General features: G+C 41.2%; 1 protein-coding gene across 1 annotated transcript in view; it reads left to right on the top strand.

The window, feature by feature from the left end:
• The window catches only part of cacng2a (calcium channel, voltage-dependent, gamma subunit 2a), an 80,724-nt gene that overhangs the window by 29,074 nt on the left and 29,253 nt on the right, over window positions 1-22,397 (top strand). Inside the window, exon 2 of the mRNA XM_003442603.5 lies at window positions 19,556-19,639. Within this exon, the coding sequence (XP_003442651.2) occupies window positions 19,556-19,639 (84 nt within the window). The remainder of the gene's footprint in view (window positions 1-19,555; window positions 19,640-22,397) is intronic.

Raw genomic sequence — 22,397 nt, 5'->3', positions numbered from 1 at the left:
TTCAGGGAATATGATTGGGGCTCTATTATTCAGGACTGATGCTCGGACAGGCTGCAGAACATTCACACTTTTCAACACACAGTGCTGCAGCAGAGTGGCTGGCTTTGAGCTTTTCTTGCTATTTTATGTTAATTTTTATGCTTTTAAACAGCTTGAGAGCTATATTATTCAACTTTGTCGTCATCCACAGAAACAGCACAAACCATCAGTGACGTGTAGTCCTGGTTTAGCTCTAGATGTTGTGTCCTTCTACTCGGCAGTGATCATGAAACATTTTTGGACACTTATTTGTAAGGTCATTGTGAACTATTATATCATAAGGATATAAATACTAAATGCATCTCGAGTCATATATGTGAAAATGGTTATCTTCCTGTATCTTTCAATACACTGTTGGTGGAGTTCTGAATATATTTATGCTTCACTTTGTACCGGATCACTTCTGTGTATGTTTACAGTTCAGGGATGCAGCTGAAAATCTCATCCAGTGACCACAAAAACCATTTCTGGTCTGCTGGTACAGTGAAATACTTTCACAGTATTTCTTTTGAAAGTCTCTGAACATCATTGTCTTATCGTCCAACCACCAAGCTCCAGATAAGTGAGGTTAAAAGTGAAAAAGGTTGATAGGCTTGAATTTTGCAGCAGTCTTAAAATTGACTTACTCTGCCCTGAGTTTCACCTCTCAGAATACCTTGCTACACCTTCTTATGACTTTGCTACACTTTACGAGGGACCAAACACAACTTGTGCTGTATTGCTATCTCGTTTTCTAATTAAAAAGCCTATATATTTATTTTTAATTTACAGTACTTTATATATGTTCATAAAAAGGCAAAAGGATACGGTATCCATTAAAATGGCCTGTATTTATATAGCGCTTTACTAGTCCCTAAGGACCCCAAAGCGCTTTACATATGCAGACATCCACCCATTCACACACACATTCACACACTGGTGATGGCAAGCTACATAGTAGCCACAGCCACCCTGGGGCGCACTGACAGAGGCCATTAAAGATAAGACAGTAGAGGTGTGTCTGTGTGCTAAAGACATCATTATTATTTTGTAGATAGATATGCAGATCCCAGTAACTCAATTTATTATAATATGTAATGAGACAATGTAACTACGAGTTTCCCAACTGGTTACATAGTGACTGCTTAGTCAGACACATTGGATTAGAGGCACAGAAACAGACAAATAGCTGTTTAGCATGTTTTTTATGTTGTGAACCCAAATCACACTTTCCCCCCGAACCTAACCGCTTCATTTTATGCCCAAATCTAAACATGCAGTTTAACGTCTTAACACCTAAGTCTAACCAAACAATTAGAAAAAAGCGAAAAAAAGAAAAAGAAAAGTGATACCAGACAAAACTAGAACTTTCCTGTTTGGAGGGTGTGCGACTTTTACTGTTCCTAACATTAGAAATCGATGTTAAAATGGTATCTTTCACTTACACAACGGCACTGTGTTAAAACATAACACAGTGAGGGGGTTCCTGACCGAGCGTCAGTGTGGGACGAGTTACAAGTCAGAACTTTAACAGGAAGTGCATTTTCTTTCATAACTGATTTTTATGCCTGTGTGAGATGGTGAGTGGGCAGGTGGCTGGATACACAACATTTTTTGGGCAGAGATTGTGTGTTTGTGCATGCGTGTGTGTGCGTGTGTGTGTTGCTAAGAGCAGCTCTGAAGAGCATTTAACAAGCCGGGATGGCGATCAGGACCCCCAGTGCCCTGCAAACACAACCGTGAGTCAGCCTGGACCACAGGCCTGTAGTCCCGATCATTTCAGCACAGATCACACAAACAGTACAAAATACTAACTGGATGGAATCATACACACTGGTGCTGCTTTTAAATTATTTCAGCATCTACTGAATGGACTGCTATAAACCTTTCCACAGACATTAATAGATGTTGAATTTTATGTGCCTTTAACATTAGTTAGCACTGTCAGTGGTCTGGCAGAGCTGTTTTCATGACCTCACCACCCTCGTGACAGTCTTGTAACTTTTTTATTCCGGGAGCTTTAACAATGCTGGTTTTTACTTTGTTTGCGGTCTTGTAAATAGTTTATATTTTATTTACCATACACTGACAGTGGGCGGTGAGCACTGTGCCTGAGTTCCAGTTTCCTCCCACACATGCGTTTCTGTTTATCCGTTAGCCCTGTGGTGAACTGACAACCTTTCCAGAGTGTAGCCAGCCTCACACGCTGGTCAGATAGGCACTTGAGAGAATTGATGGATAGATGGGTGGGTGACTGGGTGAATGATGTGAAACTGGGTGATTGCTTCTTGTGCTGGTGATATAATTTGAAACCACAGTTTGTGCATTAGTTACGGGGTGTAGACACATAGTACTGCAGTCCTACCTCCTGCTGGGCCAAAATACCTAATCATATTCTACATAAAAGGTGATTAGCTCATTAGCTATCAATTATAATGACTCCCCACCCTAACCTCCACCCCATATGGTAGCAGAATGAGGGGGAAGTTTTTGGCTGACTGCAGCCAGCTACTGTAACTAGGAGTCATTGATTTTGGCTTAATTTCTGGCAACTTTCATTCACCAGATCACAACAACAGTCAACTCAAGGTGCTGTATTTCACTTATAAAGTGACTTTATCTCACTATACTTGCATGTCATTCATACAGTCCATGCACTTATTTATCCTACAGACCAGTGCTGTTGTGCGCTATGTGCACCCTGTAACAGGGCCGTACTCTTTACCCAGCATGCCCTGGGAGCATCACTGACTTTCTTTCTCTTTATTTACATTTAAATTACATTTTAATTGACACCTTATTCAAAGTGACTTCTCTGGGTGAACGGGTTGATGGTTCAGTGTCTTGCCCAAGGAGACACAGACAGAAGGTCTCCATTAATCTGCAGAATAATGTTTACATGTTTACAGTATTAAAATAAAAGAAACTTAATTGACACAGAACTGAATTGTAGCTGAAAAAGTAGATTTTTATGTTACTATAATACAGTAGTGTTTTATTTTCTTTGGTTGTGGATGATCAGGTAATATATTAAATTCACATAAAATAGAATTTTAATCTCTGTTCCTGTATTTAACCATCTGCTGAGACATAAGTAAAACTCATGCTACCTTTTTGAGTACCATACTTTAGTGCAGAGGCTTAGTTACTCGAGTAATTGATTAGTCATCTCTTTTATATAATTGTTTGGGTAATTTTAAGGATTGTCTGCTCTTATAGGATCATAAATTCAGCAGCTGCATTGATTTGGACTGATGATGTGGCAAACAAGGAATTTGGAGGCATCAGTTCCTATTTAACTGAGCAAACGATCAATCTCTTAATTAAGAAAATAATCAGCACATTAATCAGTTAGTAAAATAGCCATTAGTTGAGGCCGATTCCTCCAAACAAAGGAATTCTAAAATAAATTCTGAAAAGCACGAATCATGATGAAATGCACAGATCTTTCTTTTTCCAATTTAAGATATTTTAATAAGATTAACCACTAAATTTGTTCGTCTTTGGTAATAATAGTAGCAGGCCTGTTTCATTTCCCCTGTCTCGCTGCTCATACAGTGATGGTTATAATCCAGAGAAACAGCTGCATCGACTGCCTTTGATTTGTGATCTTTTACAGTCGGCAGTAAAAGTAACCACACCCCCACCCTGCAGATTTGTCCGCAAGTGTTCCTGCTGTTATTAATGGTGGTCAGGAGTCCAGTTGATTTAAATAAGAGTGTGGCACGTTCATAAGATCAATGGGCAGCTGTTTTAAGAGGGAATTTATAACGACCACGGACTGTCCTGCTGTGCTCACTGTGCACATTTTGCGCTGATACCGTGAGCTCACTTGCAGGGGATGTGATGTAAATCATAGAAAAAGGCCAGCAGCGGAGGTCAGATCATTTAGGATTTCATCACAGCCAAAAGAGCATCAGCAACTACTTCATCATCACCAGCGCAGAGAGGTGAACAATCCGCGGCGCAGATACCTCAGCGCTGCTGCCAGTTTATTAAACTGAGCGGAATTGAGTGTGATGTTTTCCAGGCTGTGGATATAAACCCGAGGTGAGAAAGTTTAAAGGACGCTTTGTTCTCCTGCTCAGATGCAAAAGCACAGCTGCAAGCTTCACCGAGAACACAGAGAGATTAGAGCTCAACACACACAAAGAGCGTTACATCACCCTCGTTTCTGCGCAACAAAAAGTTTGACAAGTTGATCTGATTAGCTTCAGCTGACCTAAAGCGATAAAAGCGAAGACGCGCGAGTTAAAAATGGACAAGGGAAGATATCGATCGCTACTTGTTTGTGAGGAGGATGAAGTGTTGCTTCAGAAATGATGTGGGCCTGAACTTGAAATACACTTACAGCAACTTTCTAAAAGTTCTTCTGAGCTGAGATGTGTGTAAACTGTATTAATTAGATCTAGTGTGGAGTTTGTGCTGCTCAGATTTAATTAGTCTTTTTTTTAGCAGAAAATATGAGCATCAGATGGTTTTAAATTAAATTTCATTGAAAAAAATCCAGGATAAATTTAGTTTAGATACCTAAAAGTGCCTCAATATGGACTTAAAAGATACATTAGAATGCTGATACTAAGGTGGCTGCATTGGTGGGTCCAAATTTCAAGGTTGTGGACCAATCAGTGCAGTAAGTGAATGGATTAAGGGACTTGTTCTCAAGAAAAATGCAAAATAACGACCACTTCTGATGACCCAGTGTGAGTGTTTCTGCTGTTTTCTTTGTCTTCTAAGCTCATAGATGGATGACTTGGAGTTTTTTTGGAGCAAATTTGAGTATTTAGTCTTGGGCTTTAGGAGCATTTTCTGGCAATTAACAGACCAGACAGAAGAATTGATTACACAATTTTGAGAAACTGAGTAGTCTGTATCTAAGGCTGGAACTACAATTGTTTTCATTGATTTATCGATTCATTTATGTGGTGTTAAAAAAAAGCCCAAGATCAGTTGCTGAGCTCTAATAGCAAAAATCTGCATTATTCAACATATTACTTATTTCATCTGCTCCCTTTAGGGGTCACCACTGGGGCTGATCTACCTCCATCTCCCCTGATCTCAAACAGCCTCTCCTGTCACACCAACGCCCTGCATGCCCTGCATGAACTGCCTGGCAGCTCCACATTAAATGCCCTTTGTCCAGTGTAGCCAGTATCTCTCCTCTGCATTTGTCCAAACCATCTCTAACTTTGTCTTTCGTGACAAAAAAACAATAGCAAAGTAAAGGAGACCAGGGAAGGTTTTTTTCTGGAGAAATAGATGAAATTATGGGTGATTAATATTTAATAATGTAAATAATGTCTTAATTGGTCTGCCTCTTCTCCATTTGTTGCCCCTCATTATACTGGCCACAGTCAGGGGTGCTGTCAGAGTTTTTATAAGAACTAACACTATTCTTTTTTTTTCATTTTGTTATTTTTTTCAATCAGTGATGAAGCCCATTAAATAATAAGCAACTGTTATGTGTGGGTGATAATCCCTAGCCAATCCCTTGGCTCTGGGATAGCTAATAAATTCATGAAAACCCCTGAAAAAATTATTTTAAAAACAATAATAATTAATTTTTGCATTGACCCATCAGTCACACATTTGCAGGGCAAGCCTTGGTTGTTTAATTGAAAATGACTCATGCAGTTCTAGAATGTGTGTTGTACAGTAAATGGTGGGGGTTTTTTAGGTTGTTGTTGTTGCCCTGGACTGCCGGACAAAGCTTTTAAATTCATGCCACTCCATTAATTCAGGTCTAAGGGATTAAGAGTCGGTTTGTTGGAGTGCGGCACTGTGCAGCAGGCAGGAGGCATCTCAGTCATGCAGAGAAGATGTTTTATGTCCTGTAGCAGCATGGCATGTATCGTGTACCTGCCCAGTTACTATTCTTTTCTTTTTCCTTTTTTTTCATGTTGGCCAACAGCTATTAGAGTATTCTGCCCATTTACACAGCACCTGCACTGAAAACAGGGGCATGTCTTTTGTCTTCTGTCCGTAATTTAGTTCCTCCACCAAAGCCTTTCTCACAAATGGAGTTTGGAGGAGAGATTTCATAGAATTAGAAGACTGTCTTATTCAAGCTTTATTCCCCACATTTAAATAACGATGACCGTCACTATCTGATGAGGCGTTGCACTGGACGAGTTCTGGTGTCCTCAGAAGAGCTGTTAGACTCATGTAACAGAAACATGAAACAATAATTAGTGACACTGTGGTATTAGCAACATTCATGTTACAATTAAACTGATCCCTGTTGCAGAGTATAAAAATGGAGGAAGCATCCATGCAGCTCTTATTAAGACTAAGCTGTTTTAAAACTAAGTTCTGTGAATAAACGTGCACTGGTTCCATCAGTCTCCATCAATTTTAGATGGTGTGGAGACATCAGCCCTGGTTAACTATGAAAATGTCACTTTTTAAGTTTTATTATGACTGTAAAATGCTGCATTTTATCTAAAAATCATTTCTGATACTTAAGCACACACACAGGTAAATTTAGCCTCTGTCTTGAGCACTTCAGTCATTCCCATCTTGGTCTTTGAAAAGCAGCTTGCTCTGCAGCATGTCAAGCTTTATCATTAGGGTTAACCCTAACCCTTAACCCATTAGACAGAAGGCAGGTTTAAGGGAAATGCAGTCAATGGCCAAGACCTAATCAAACAGTGTGAAAACTAAAAATGTTTGCAGAAAACTGCCAAATGTCAGCCTCTTTGTCAATAGTTTTGTGTGCCTGTAACTCCTTCACCCTTTTCAATTTTCAGACTGCAGGAACAAATATCCTTTATAATCGTCCTGTTGGAAATAACTTCACCTGAAATCTTAATTCTCTGTATTAATGAGTCTACTTTAACTGCAGATCATTTTTGTCTTTTGAGAAAACCTCATCCATGAGCATGTTTATGTTTACATGTTCTCATCGTACTTGGGAATCTAACAAAGCTGAGTTGTGCATTCGATTGGCTGATGTGATGCTGTGATGTCATAACACGAGAAGTGAAATACTCATACACAACAACAAGTACAGAGCAAACACCAAGCCATTAGAACTGGTTGTTGTGATTGACTCTTCGTTTTCCCTGCATAATGAGTGATTTGGGTTGACATCACCCCATTTATGAGTCAGTGTAAGTTACTTCAGAGCATCCTAATTTTCATTCTAACGCTGAATTCTCATGATTTTACACCAAGTTTGGCAGACTGATGCTGAATGCTGTTGGTCAGTGTTGCCGCTGAGGAACAAATTATCCTGTTTACCACTCTATTTATATAAATTTGCCTCTTTTTTTCTGTTTCCCGGTTGCCTCACACTTTCCACCTGCAGCAAAACTGCATCCACCTCATTGCAGGGATATTGTTGTATCACCTGTGCTTGTGTGCATGCTGTGCTTAAATGTGTTTTTTCATTCAAATAAACACTTAAATAGGTGATTTTACTGGTCGGCGACATCCCTAAAACTCTAAAACTACTGTACTGCTGAGCACATGCGAAACAGCTTTTTAAAGCATCCTTTATGCTTTAAGTTTCTAAGGAGGACCAAAAAGATTCAAACCCGTTTTTTCCCCCCTGTGGAGATCATTATATGATTGTGATTGGCGTAGGTGAGGTGTTGCTTTTCCAATTGTTGTTATTCGTGTGAAGTGTTTACTTGGCCTGTGTTCTGGGAATGCCTCTCCCTGTGGGTGCTGCTGAGGGACTCTTCTAAGAACTGGACAGCTTTCACCCCGTCTGACCAGAAGGCTGTGACGCACTCGGCTGCAGCTCCAGTGACTCACTGGTACTCCTGTTCCTGGATCTGTGAAAGCTCGTTCTCTCCTTCACGGCGGTTCCTGCCCTCCCTGACCTAACAGGTCCTGGTGTTTCCACACGTCTCGGCTGTGATGCACAGATGGACCACAGGCAGGAGAAATCCTTCCCACTTCCTCTGACATGAGGGTGATGGTGCTCATCTTGTCTTCACTTATAATACAACAGGAAGCCAAAAAGTCCACATTGAAAGCAAATAAAGAATTGCACTTAGCAGAAATTCATCAAAATATGAGCTCAAAGCTGATGACTGACAGCTTTCAGCTTTTTCTAAGCCTGTTTTAATTTATATGCCTGCCAGACGCACCTTAATCATTGGCCTCAGCTTCTTAAACAAGAGCCAATCAGTTCCCAGATTGCTGTGTAGGACCATAGTGTAATGGCCACATAGTTTACTTGAGGGACAGACAACAGTATCTTGGCCACAGATACTTTGACGTGCAGAAAGGAGCAGTCACAGAATCAATCCACTGACTTTCTGGCTGGTAAATGACCCGTTCTACCTCCTGAGCCACAGCTGCCATGATTAAGTTTTAGACTTTTTGATATCACTTTAATTTCACTAAACCAGCAACTGTTTGACCTCTGAAAACTATCCAAAATGTCTAACAAAACGTCAGATTTTTCTGGTGTTCCTTTATAGAAATCCACTTCAAATCAGCAGCACCTCCAGCAGCTCCAACAGTAATACTGCACAGCGACGGTTCAATATTAAGAATCTAATGATGTCATCTCATATAGAGGGATAAAACTAGCACTTTGATTTTTCATGCAAGGCATTTGCTTCTGGATTGTTTTACATTGCTCTTTATTATTTGTAATGTCATACTCCAACTGTTATCTATTATGCTCCTACTGTTCTGCCAGACTAATAATATTCTAATCTAATAAAATACTGTGTAGTTTACATAGCCAAATAATGAGTGAATGAGTTGTCAAATATAAATGGCATGTTTTCTGATCAAATGCCCCTTCCTGTTGTCGCAGCTACCATTAATCTGTAATTCCAGTGCTGGAAAATAAGAGAACTTCTAGATTAGATACGATTAATCTACACCGTGCCTGAAAATGATCCTCCCACTCATTTCACAGCTCCTTACTGGCCAGAGTTCGCATCACATTCATTTTTGTGAAATCAATTCTAAACTATGAAAGGTGATATATATATACCGCAAGGACAGATAGTGGTGTCTGTTGTGAGTGGTCAGATCTGCTGTTTGTCTACATTCATACTGAGAGAGCAGTATGAGAGAGCGCATTTAATTAGAGAATACGAATGTCTTTGCTCTTGTCAATTTTCCTTTTGCAAAAAATGTTTTTAAGTGAAAAAAAGAAAAAACATAACAAAACAAAACACTGTGTAGGTTGAACGTGGAAAACAAACAACACTTTCCACTAAACACCAATGTTTTGTTGATCCATCCACCACCTCGACCTCCCCACAGACTACATGCTTTATGAAAGCATCACCTGTCTTCCATGTAATGTCCCAATATCATCTCCCAATATAATTTCTATAAAAAGCAGAGGGTGGTGACACTTGCAAAAGGAAACTACATGCTTTCCTGTTGCATAAAACAGCTTCTTTTTTTTAACCATCAAACTGGCAACTGGCCCATTTTACAAGCTCTCTTTAAATGGCTGTAACTCCATCACCATTTGTGTTAGAAACAAAATTCAAATGGTTTCAGAAAGAAGAGACAATGAGCATTTAGGGCATATTTGGTGTATCACAGTAGTACAAAGCATTCACAAGGTACTGTTGTCTGAACACAGACAACTCTTGCTCTCTGTGCACATGGTAAAATCCGCTCTTTCTAGATTTTACCATGGCCTACAATAGCCTGTATAATATCTGGGTGATAAAGGGTTAACATAAGACACATTCATTTCAAATTTTGAGCAGTATTGAAAGTTAATAAATTTACTCCTGAAGATGGTTGAGATGATAAAAACTAAACAGAACCTATGACAGTGGCTACATGTTGAGCTCTTCTTGTGCAATAGGGCAGCAAGCAGAATATAAAAGTAGAACACTATAAATAAGGATGGCTTGAAGAGAGGAGTCAAGAAAGCAGTGAGGAGAAACAAGTATGACGGAGAGGGTCTGGCCTCACTGAGGGTTCGCAGTTCCTTTGGTAGTGTATCACAGGTGATCTCCTCCCTATTTCTTTTCCATCAACACATCAACTCAGGAGTAAACAGACACACAGTGCTGCAGCGGCTCACAGACAGACGCAGATGTGGCGTTTCAGATCAAAAGCAGTAGACAACTCAGCCATTCAGGGCAGAGAAGAACGCCTTTGTTGGGCAATCGCTCGGAGTCGAGCTGTGGGAGGTCATATGACTGTCTAACATCTGTCAGTCATCCTCCAACGAGCCGAAACCTGACGGCACCTTGCTGCCTCCATTAGTCTGCCTCCCACATCACCTGCAGCTACAGCTGCTGCGTTACATACCTGCCAACCTCTCAGCCTGCAAGATGCATCTTTATTTGCCAGGCTGCCAATATTGTATTCCTTTTGCTTTCTGGTTAACTTTTCACAGCTAAGACTCCAAATGTCCATGACAAATGTCTTAAAGGGCCATTTCCAACTCCATATTGTTCATTTGTAACGTCTACTAGAGCACCTTTGCATTCAGTGACTATAAGATAATGGTCTCTTTCTAATCACCTGCTCACAGGTTATTAGCAGCTCAGTTTCACTTACAATCTGGAAAGCAAAGATCAGAAACTATGATTACAGTTTATAAAAAGAATGATGAAAGACAAACTGAATGAGGAGTTAGTGACTATATAGGAATTGATATCAGTTGCATTCTATAAAAAAAAATCCTAAACATTTTACATTAATTATTTGTCCTGTGGTTGATTGGAGCTTAGATGCCAGCTTACAAAATACCAATTTTGCACTTCTAAAATGGAATGTGTGTGATTTAAGTGCCATTTGAGCCTCTTCCTCTGCCTCCTTGATTCACCAACACAGGTGAGGGTGGTGTGGGTGGAGGCAAAAAAGCCTTCACTGTATCCAGATCTGAAGCCAGGCCCCGTTTTGCAGTTATCAAATGAAATCCCTTGATGGCTGATCCTCACTGCAGTGATACCTTATCTGCATATTTCAAATACGTTACAAAAGTGCATAAAGTGTCATTTAACTGTGTCTTTAAGTGTTAGCAACAGTTCTGCTCCAGTGCTGACATGAAAAAAGCCCCAGTATTGTGTGTGTGTGTTCGTATTGGGAGCGATGGTGCACATGAGCCTCCCAGCCTTAGCAGGGTCATTACCAAGATGAATATAGTGATTATAAGGATGAATAAGGTGTGATTATGATGATGAATAAGACGATTAGGGATCTTGTCACTGCTGCTAGGATGGCTGTTCATTAGGAGGGAGATGATGTCAATGTGTAACATGCATGAACCCATTACCTTTTCATCCACAGGGGATTTATTTGCTCATACCTGTGCATGCATCCACATGGGAATGCCGCAATAGTGTAACTGCAGACCAGAGGAGACCATTTCTGTTCATTTGTGAGGTTAAATGACCCATATAAGCAATATATCTCTTTCCATCCATGGTGTAATCCAACAGTAAGTTTATATGTTTGACCGGAAAGGACACGAACATACCTGACTGCCTTTGCAGGCTTCTGTGTGGAGTCAGCGCTAGCTTACAGGCTGCCGTGCTGGTACTATAACAGCTGCTGACTAATGCTGCATGCTGTGTCACTGAAGCCGCTTTGTGTCCAGGGGTTAAAGACACCTCACCGGCTCCAACCATGTGATACCAGATAGCTATATCCATGGCAACCGCAGCGAATGGTTCTGATGTCCACATGGCAACGGCTGCTGTAGGGACTGAGGATGGAGGTGGGAGGAGGAGGATATGGAGGAGGGGAAGGAGGGGTTTCTGGATGCTGACGCACTCAGTGGCTGCCTGGAAAGTTTTCGAGAATGCCACCCACTGGCAAATCAGAAGTGGGCTTGAATCTCCCTGTCTCTAACTCTTTCTCTTTAAACTGCACCTCCTACTCAGTCAAGTCCTCCTGACCCCCCCTGCAGCCCCCAACCCCCCACCCTCCCTTCCCATCATGCACCTCCTACGTGTTTGTGTCTCATCAGACCTTTGTCTCAGTTTGCAGCAATGTGGCAGCAGTTATCATGCTTGATCACTGTTAGAGGGTTTCATGTGTGGGCAGGCGTGACCCGGACGTCTCTCTCCTCTGCCATCCAGGAAAGATTTGTCCAGTTCTGTGTAATTGTTAAGATACTGCTGGTACCACCACTTACTGCAGACACTGATGTAAGTTTGTGACAGTCTGTTAATTTAGGTTTAATCTTAACCCACGTTACATTTGATTATTACTAATTTGATCATCACATCATTAGATATCAATCAACATTAGCTAACTGGAGCCTTATGTTTGCTTTTCATGTTGCTCAATAACCAGCCCACATACCAGTAAAAAAAATGTTACCTCAGTAAAGGTCCATATATATATTATTTTAGCTTTAAATTTTATTTACCTTCAAAGTGAAGAACTCTAGACCGCTGTAAAGTTTCCAAAGCAAGACAAAACGGAGCATCCATTTTTTCCTGCAAAGTCCGCTCTAGGGGGCGGAGCTTCCGGAGATAAAATATGACTACTCCGTTTCATTTCAGCATAATTCATTCTGATAAATTGATAAGCCTTGGTTCCTTAAACAATATATAACAAGACAGGGAAGTCCTTACATGCAAATTCAACAACTGCCTTATTGCACTTTTTTTAGTGTGCAGTGTTAAAGTTTTCAGTGCATTATGGCAGCAAGCAGAGGTCCAATTACATCAACAGTTAGTAATGCCCTGTCTCAAGCATTTTGGCCACTTTTAATTTGAAACCAGATATGAATGATGAGTGAGGGTTGAAACTGACTGCACGTTTGTGCAGTCAATCTCAAGTTAAAACAGACTATAAATCATAACCTGCTTTATCCCCTGTTTCACTCTTTATAGGAACCAGATTTTAAAAACTAGCATCATGGTGTATTGGATCAGACTTGCAACAACGTGTTGAGACCATAATCTCATCAGGAGCTCATATAGATCAAAAGAGAAGCAAGGCCATTTTTCCACAGATTGGATCATAAACAGCGTTTTCAGCCAGAGCAGTTTCCTCCTGCTGGCCATTAGAAAGAACGCAGGTTGTATCTTTCATATATCATATATCATCTATGCTTCCTTGTTATTAGAAACACTTGATTTAAACAGAGCTTAGTTTGAAGTTAGGCAGTACTTTAGGAAATAATGCTCTTTGAATAACACAGCGATAGGGAGGCTTTTCAGTCAGCTTGATAGATGAGATGGATTTATATTTAAACAGCTACTCTAGCAAAAGAGCGTTGGGGGACTCGTTAGGTTAACGTGTTACTCTAAATTGGACGATATGATTGCAAATGGATGTCTGCATCTCTGTAATAGACCTAACTGATCACCTGTCCAGTGTGTCCCCTGTCCCTCGCCCACTGTAAGCAGGGTAGACTCCATCCCATAAGCATCCCTATTTGTGTAAACAGCTAAGAGGGATAGGGTGGAGTCATCTTGGGTGTGCAGAAAGTGTAACCAAGCTTTTTGTTCTTTTATATCACATAAATTAATCAGCTACTCAATGAAGATAATTGTTAGCACAAATTAGTTTGATTAAACTTAGTAAATCAATGATGAAGAATTTCTGCAAGTTTTAAAACAGCTTTCACTCATTTCTTCCCCACCTTTCACTGAGGTATGAAAGTCCAACTCAACCTTCTTTATTTAGACCAATGATAAGTGATCCCCCTTGAGTCACTTTCTCAGATTAAACTTCTCCAAAGATACACAAGTAAACTGATCTTCATGTGTCAAATAACTGGAAAGCTCAAGCAGGAATATTGATGCTCTTCTGCGCTGGATATAAAACCAGATAGATGAATCATACGTGGTCATGGTCCTTGTCACTGTTATTTCATCTGCATTTGTGATCTCACCTACTGCTGATGAAACTGTTGTGTGATATGTTGGTTTAATCACTCAGAAAAAGAAGGAAAAGTAAGCTAAAATGCCTCCGTGTGTGTTCTGTCAGGCTTTATGCAGTGACTTCGATCATACTATGTGCAGCAAAATGGAGATTAACTCACAGTCGAGGAGGAAGAAATGACTCAAAGCTGCCTTAAAACTTGAAGAAATTTCTCAGCAGCAGGCCAGAAAACTGCCTGCGAGAATGATGGCAAGAGAGAAAATAGGAGTTAGTGTTTCCTGTTCTTGTAATAACCAGGAGCCAGGGCCCATGCTTGTGCTATCAGTAGCATTAGAAAAACTTTCTCAGCTTCGTCACGGACCTTTTTTAACCAGTCAACACCTAAACTTTGGAACAGATCCACATTGGGTTGAGCTCTGCCTCAGCTGGAGCTGGTCCAATATCCTGCACCTAAATGTGAACATCACCCTGGGGAAAGCTTGAATAAAGAGCAACATGGCAACATCACCAGACCAACAAGAGCTCCTCCTCGTTGCTATGTGTATGTGCCAAAGGGCCGTGAAAATGAGCCTGATGCTGGCTGGATAAGCTCCGGTCCCTCAGGACTAGACTCTGAGCCTTGCTGCTGTGGGCAACTGTAAATCTGTACGTTCACCTTCCTACCCCCTCTCATTGCCACACACACACACACTGTACTTCACTCCTGAGTGTTTCTGCCTCTCCAGGCTCTGTGGTAATGAGGTGCTTTATGACTGCAGGGGACAGGAGGGGACACAGAGGACATGGGGTTAGCCCATAGCTCATTCCCAGTATAGGAGGAAACGGCGGTCAGTGGTGTCTGGGCTGATTGAGTTAGTCAGGATAACACCCTCTCTGGACAACCCTCAAAGACTTCCCTCAACCACAGCTAAGGGTCCATGGAGGGACTGGTGATGGCTCACTCCCAGCAAGAGATCACAGATAAACCTGCTCTATCGTTTTATGGCGGCAGCTCAATAAATCATGGTCACTTGCTGCTTTTCAGTCCGGCTGAGCAGGCTGTGGTTATTTTAATACTCAGAAGTCTCAGAGAGTTTCATTTTTCATCTATTCTGTTAAGTTATCTGAAGTCCTTTGAGGATTTTTATTTCATTTTATCTGTTCATCCTTCATGTTATAATGCTTCTCTGCAGAGAAATTGGTTTTTATATTAAAATTCCTCTAATTTTACTCCTTGTTAAACACACTGACATGCACCAGACAACACACATTAAACCTCCAGCGTGTTTTACAGCGAAAGATCAGTTCCCATTTTAATTTTAGCTTGTTTTTAGCATAGCTTGAGGCCTGACTTTGAGCTGCTAACATGGCTAAAATCAGGCTGCTCAGCTTGTTGAACCATAAGTAGAGTCATTTTGGTCCAGGATGAAAAAATACTAAACGGCTCGTCATTTAATTCAGTACAACAATTCATGGATGACTTGTTAATTGTCGGTTTTAAAAAAGGGTATCATTTCAGTCCCACATACTTTGTGCTGTACTTTACAGAGCTAATAGCTAGATCTTTATACTCTAACAAGCTAAATAAAGCTAAATAAATTTCATACACACTGGAATGCTCATGATATTCAGGATACATGCTAAAAACTTGGCAAACAAGTTAGATTCAACTAGTGAAGTGTAACTGTACATTCTCGTGGTTTCGTCTGCTAGTGTGTGTTTGATTCGTGGCACTGCAGCATATAAGAGGCCTGCAGCAGGCCCTGCCCCTCACACATAGGCTTCTATAGAAGGAAGCTTTTTTTGATTGGGGAATAAATCTTTTTCATCTTATTGAATTCGCGGTCAATATTATTAAGTAACGTGTTATTGCTATTTTTTTCCACTTACTTTGACTTCATGAAGTTTAGACTTGAGCCATACTGAAATTTTCTAAAGTCCTTGAGTCTTTAGAAAATGTTTGTACCTTCATCCTGGCTCAGTGGGGAAAAAAATGAAAATCCAGCCGCCTTGTGATTTTAAACACAGAGCTCTTCGGTTACTCGGCATACTGTGCTGAAAGTACAAGAGCTTCTCAGTGCACACAGGTGTTTCTCTTCAAAGTGATAAGTGTTTTGACCCACTGAACACCTGAGTCTTCAGTAATACCTTCCCATTCACCAGCAGTCCCCCTGCCAAAGCTCCTAATGGCCAAACGGATCTCTGCCCATCGTGCCCCTGCATTCACACTCACGTGGGGAGGCCTCTGAAATGAAAATGCCATTATAAAACATTTACCAGCCTGCTGAGTTTACATGTCTTACAAGAAAAGGACCGTTTGGAGCGGTTAAGTGTCACATAAATCTTTCAGCACACTAATTGAAGTGGTTCCCCCAATAGGCCACTCTCCACAGCTGGTATTACAAATCGCACAACTGTGGATGGGCCAGCCAGCTGCAAACCAAATCTTACACCCACTTGATAACGCTGTTAAGACACACACATGGTGCTCTGTGTGTTGCTGCTGCTGCTGCTAGTTTGCTCAGACAGCTCCACTGGGAGTGTGTAATGTAGTCGTATGTAAACACAAGTCATCTTTCAGTGAAATATGCTCTGAGAGGAGGCACAAGTGTGTCCCTCCTCCCCTCTCTTCTCCTAGAATGGCAACTTATTTAAAGCTTATTTAGGCAGGTATGTTGAAGAGGAGGGTTGGTGGGGTTAGACCTGCAGTAGTCACCAACTCACTACTGAAACTAGCATGCTACAGAAGCTACAGAAGCTTTGGCGGATTATTTTCCTTCAGTTTCAGTTATCTTTAGTGAAAAGAAATCACCCAGCAGCTGACTGGAAATTTGGTCATCCAAAGAGGAGCTTCACATCATATATCAGAGCATCAAGTGCAAAACTGTGGAGGACCGTTAAACTCTGGAGGCCCTATTCATGGCTCAGCAATTACACTGACACTCAGACTTGATGTATTCCACCTCCTGCTCCATCTTCCCTCGCTGTCCTTCAAAACCTCTCTGTTACCTGCCCTTCCTATATTTATCTCTCCTCCTCCTTCCCATTAATTGTCTTTCTGCCTGCTTTTCTCTCTTTTCGTCTTCCCCCCTCTTTGCCACAGAGCCTGTTGATGAAAATCCTTTTTATTTTGTTGTTTATTAATGGGTTAGAAGCAATAAATGAGTGGTACACTATTTCACACCTTTTATTTGTCTGAATTTATTAGAGTAGTTTTGTATGAGCAGTGCAGCCCCTCAGTTCATCCAGCGTATGAAATGTGATCGTTAGCTCCTCTTCCATTAAGCTGACTTTATTCTGATAAACACCAGGTGGGTGGAGCTTCTGTACTTCTGTCTAAATGATCCACATAGGTGACCATATTCAGAAATCCTGCAGATCCTAGAATAGAAAAATGAAAGTTTAGAGCTGAGAACGGGAATTGACTGACGACTCTTAATTTGTACTTTGAATTTGGCGTAAACAGCATAAAATCATCCTTCCTTGCATCAGTGGGTCAGGCAGCTGCTGGTGGTGGTGATATAATGGTGTACGGGATATTTTCGTAGCACACTTTGACCACCTTAGTGCCTGAGCATTCCTGTTGACTATGTAAATCCCTTTATGACCAGTTACTGATCTTCTGATTAACAGGGAACCATGTCACGAAGATCAAACGAGTTTCAGTTTCAGTTATAAAGACTCTCTTCACCTCACTGCAGTTGTATCTTGATTGTAACTTTTTAGTCAAAGAAGGACTAAATATTAGGACTACATGAATGTTTTAAGGAGTTCACCTCATTCTTTAGCAACTTTTTATAGCCTCTTCTTTTCTTAGTAATTAGACCTCTTTCAGAACTCTGAAGGGGAAGCTGAAGGTGAATATGGCGTGTGCCAAATGGCTGACTGCAAATTTTCCATAGATATTTATAAAAATTATATTTATAGATATTTAAATTAAATGATTTTATAATCCTTTAGAGAAAACCTGATATATAAAAGCTTATATATAAAAATTCTTTAGGGGGAACAGTGCAAAATAGTTTCAGGTTTGGCTGAAATGAAAGAAACGTGGCAGAGTGACTAAATATGACACAATTTAAAAGCAATATTAATGTTCTTATTGAGCTTTATTTTGAACACTGGTACCCAGACTTCCTTAAAGAGAACATCTGTGTGAACTGGTGATTCTCACATATATCCCATGTTTTTCACCATTCAGGTCTGACCTGTGCTTTTTTAATTGCATCAGCTCATTTTTATTTTTACTGAATTATGGTAGCATTTGTGCTACATCTGTAGACAAACTTTCTAAGTGACAGTGAGACGATCAGGGGAACATTTCTCCATTCAATGCTCGTACCAGACAACAGCTGGCGCTAAGCCACAGGTCGTGATGAGAGAGTCGATCGAGAGCGCTTTGATGGCTTGTTTCGTCAGGTGACGCTCTCTTTAATATCTGAGTGGTCATCACCAGGGGGTCCCCTTCCCACCGCTGCATGTGGGCCATTCACAGAGCAATAACCGCATCCCGCTGTGCCCATCATGCCTCGCTGCCAAGACCTCCTCAGCACCATGGTAACCAACACCTGTTCCCCTAATTAGAGGGACACTGTAGGGAAAGGAGATGAAGAAGTTAATGAAACGCTAATCTGGTCCAATCAAACGGCCAGGCATCTGCCTCCTCGCTGCAGCAGCAGGTGACCATAATGGATGCCTTATGGGCGCCTCCCCCGCCACATCACCCTGAGTGACCTCATCAATGCCAGATCTCTGCACGGAGCAGACAGGCAGGGAAGAGCTGGGGGGAGGGGAGAGGAGAGGGATGCTGTTTCCTGGATGGACAGCATACCTGAATGGCGAGGTGTCAGCCAAAAAGAGATGAGGTTCTCTCTGCACGGCAGTTGGAGCAGCTCCAGGTCGCACCAGCTGCACAGCTCTTGTTTACAAGCTGCCAACTGCTGCCAGAGAGGCCTGATGCTCAGGTGTGCTTTCTAAAGTCCACTCATATGAGCTGTTATGACACTGTCTGTGTTGACCATTAAAGGAACAAAAGTGTTGTGCATGATCATACACCAGTTTGTGTTTAAATATTAGTTAGTATTGAACTCTGGCTCTTTTCCACAGTGGGACTTTTGTCCTGTCTCACTCCCCTCAGCCCCATCCAGTTGCAACAGATAACAGCCCCTTCCCAAGCCTGGATCTGCCAGAGGCTTCCTTCCTGTTAAAAGGGAGTTTTTCCTTCCCACTGTCACCAAGTGCTTGTTCATTGGGGGTTGTCTGATTGTTGGATTTTCTCTTCATTACTGTAGGATCTTTACCTTACAGAATAAAACACCTTGAGGTACATGTACTGTTTGAAACCTAAAATATTCAAAGACCAAAAAAACCAACCATGACTTGGTCAGGACCTTTGAACCTGTCCTCCAAGTTGTGGAGCTGTGAAAATGATATTTTAAACAGTCAGACTGAGAAAAGCTAAAGAACAAAAACATGAACATGCAAAACAGTTTTTACCTTTATCTACTTCACTTATAAAACGCAACAAAACAAGTATGTTGGCATGGCCCACGTGTTAGATTCAATCTGGTACACCAGTAGTAACTGGCTGAGGAAAGTCAAATTCCTTCCTCTATAGAAATTCTTTTGGACTGAGGATACATAGTGTGTTGATGATATGGAGTGTAAAAGGTCGACGTGTCTGTCTGATATCAAACTGGCTCCAGTTGTAGATTTTTGCAGTGTTTCATTTCGAGCTCTCCTGAACCCTCTTTCTGTTTTCACTCAACAGGAAACTTCAAAGGCATGTGTAAACAGATAGACCACTTTCCCGAGGAAACAGATTATGAAGCAGACCCATCTGAGTACTTCTTACGTAAGTATATATTCAGTCTTTACTTCCACATACAGAAAAATTGTGACTTTTTTCTGTTTGTCTTTAAAGTGACTACACGAGAAAAAAAAAATCACTTCAGGAATTTTGGTTCTCCTTCTAAAATTTCTTTTTGAAATTTGTCCCACTTTTTGCTCAGGCTGGAGCACGGTGCCAGTCGCCGCTCTTGGCCCGTGTGTCAGCGCCGTCTCTTCCTGCCTTTAGCGTGAGGCTGGCCAGGCTGAGCCCTGCCAAGCAGCTCGTCTGTTTTTACTGCTTGGCTGTGTGTAACATAACGTGCAGTGTTACAGTCGGCTGTGTACCCTGTAAACACAGCCCATTGATTTCTGCTCTCTTTTTCTTTGTGCAAGCAAGACAGAGATGCTTGTCGAACTCATTTGCCTGCTAATCCTAAAAATCACAACACTGACTCTGAGCTCATGAGGTGCTGTTACTATCACTATGTCAATAGTCCAATTAATCTTTGTATTTGTTTAAAAGATAAGAAATTCAATTTAGAGGTTTCTCCCCTCTTTTGTAACACTGTATAATAATCAGTAACTAATTGTTAATACTTTTATGAGCACACTTAAGCATTAAATCCTTTTTTCTTTGAGTGGATTTAATTTGGTTTGTTTTTTTTGGAAGGACAGAGGAGAAATTTTTATGGGCTGCCTTCTTTCTTGTAATGCAATCTGTTAACACAGCTTTCATAGAGAAACTTTTTTGGAGTGTAATACTGATTTTGGAAACGCATTGGCTGGAGTCCTCATATCTACACTGAAAAGTTTATAGGGACACTTGTAACTTTGTGACTGCTCCAGGCCTGCTGATAGCAGTGACTGTACATGTTTCTGTTCTGCTGAAGTGTGTGGTGCAGTTGTCACTCATGAACTGTAGATACGGGGGTACAGTTCTTCATTGCACAGCAGGAACTATTCGCACTACTCAAACTTCTCCGTGTGCACTCTGTGTGCAAAAGTGCCCCAGTGCATCCACTTGGTTCTGAATATCATTACCCCTGAGACACTCACGGCGATTCAAGAAAAAAATCACAATTTTGGCATCAATGTTGATATGAGAAAACACTAACAGACTACTAGAAAATCATAAGACAGATTGAGGGGGGAAAAAAGCATGTGATCATTTGACCCAAAATGAGAAACTTGTGCCAAGAAATGAGACTTTAAGTCATAATATCCAGCAACAATTTGTCATTTTTATAACTAAAGACAAGATAATTTTAAGTAAGTAAGACTGGAATATGTTTAAATATAAAGGTGTAGGACCTTTCCTTTTACTTTTTTGTTGTCTTTACAAATCTTTACATACATCTCATAGTGTTGTGGAAAACTCTAAATCATGAACAAATGACAATATTAATAAAAATAAAAATTCTTAATGGTAATAGAAGTAGTAGAAGGAGTAGTAGTATTCATTTTTATAGTATTCAAGATTTGTGTTTAAACTTCCTGAGAAAGCCAGGACCTTCATCATTTTTTCGTACATATGGTTTGAACTTCTAACGTGCAAACAAATTCAGGTACAGAAATATTGATAAATGACTGATTTACATGCAGACTTGTGTATATGCACCGCTAGTAAATGAGGCCTAATAGCTTAATACAGAAGGCGGGTGTGAGCTTCATCCGAGTTAAAAATATTTGAACTCTACTCTCTAAAGCTTGCCACAAATTGATGTGTAGATGACTTGGTCATATAACTATATTTTTCTGTAAGTACTGACATGTGGAATTTTTACGTTTCATTAACACTGATCATAATTAAACATAGGTGCCAGCTTTAATGCTCTGTCATACTTCATAAAAACGCCAATGTCCCGAGCCCCGGTTGACCTCGTTCCCCCTGCAGCCTGCAGTGCGTTGAAACTGTAAGTCAGAAAGTGTCCATCCTCTCGTCTTCGTCTGCAGGGATTGTAATCGAGGCCTGACAGACAGCCGAACGGTGTGTGCCAGTGCCGGAGATTAAGCCCGGCCAATTAGGCTGCATTTGACTCAGCGCTCTGAGCGGTTGTTCCCGCCCGTATGCACTGCGATTACGATAACAGCTCTGGTAATGATTCTAACAATGCCACAGCCCTGGCAAAAGCAGATCACACTCATAACAAGGCATCTCTCAGGCTGAGGATGACAGTCATGGGGTAGAAGCAGCGGCCTGGCCCTCAGACCACTGATGCTCTGTGCACGCGCAGGTTAACCTCTTCCCAGGCTGTGACTGGAGGAGAAGGCCGCATTGCTCCCAGTAGCTTGCCAATTAGGACACTCACATCCATAAATATTTCAGCCTCCTTCTTATATAGGTCAGGCCTCTCTCGGTCGTTGTCTCTCTCACTCTCCCTGCATCTCTTCACCCTCACACCTCACACTCATAGTTTTACATGTCCGGAGTTGCACAGTGTCTCATGTCATCTCAGTCACGATGATTTGCAGCATTGCATGTTTTTTTTTTCTCCTGTATGCACGATAAGGTCATGTGGGATGCAGTATGCGTGTCTTTCGTGTTAAACCCCAGTGATGTTTTTATACATCGGCGCTTTTCCCTTTCACGGACACACCTGGCATTTCCATAATGAGGAGTTTCACGGTGCCTCTGGGTGGCCAAAGATGGAGAAAAGCTGCCTTTGCTCTCACATGCAGCTGAGGGAAAGAGGGGATAGTTATGCAACAGGAATGATGTCACTTCAGGTGAAGGCCCGACGGAAGTGACATCACCGGCGAGCACGGCGTCCAAAATCAAGGGG

Source organism: Oreochromis niloticus, linkage group LG4, assembly GCF_001858045.2.
Source record: "Oreochromis niloticus isolate F11D_XX linkage group LG4, O_niloticus_UMD_NMBU, whole genome shotgun sequence".
NCBI lineage: Eukaryota > Metazoa > Chordata > Actinopteri > Cichliformes > Cichlidae > Oreochromis > Oreochromis niloticus.
This window is presented reverse-complemented; position numbering and strand designations above follow the sequence as displayed.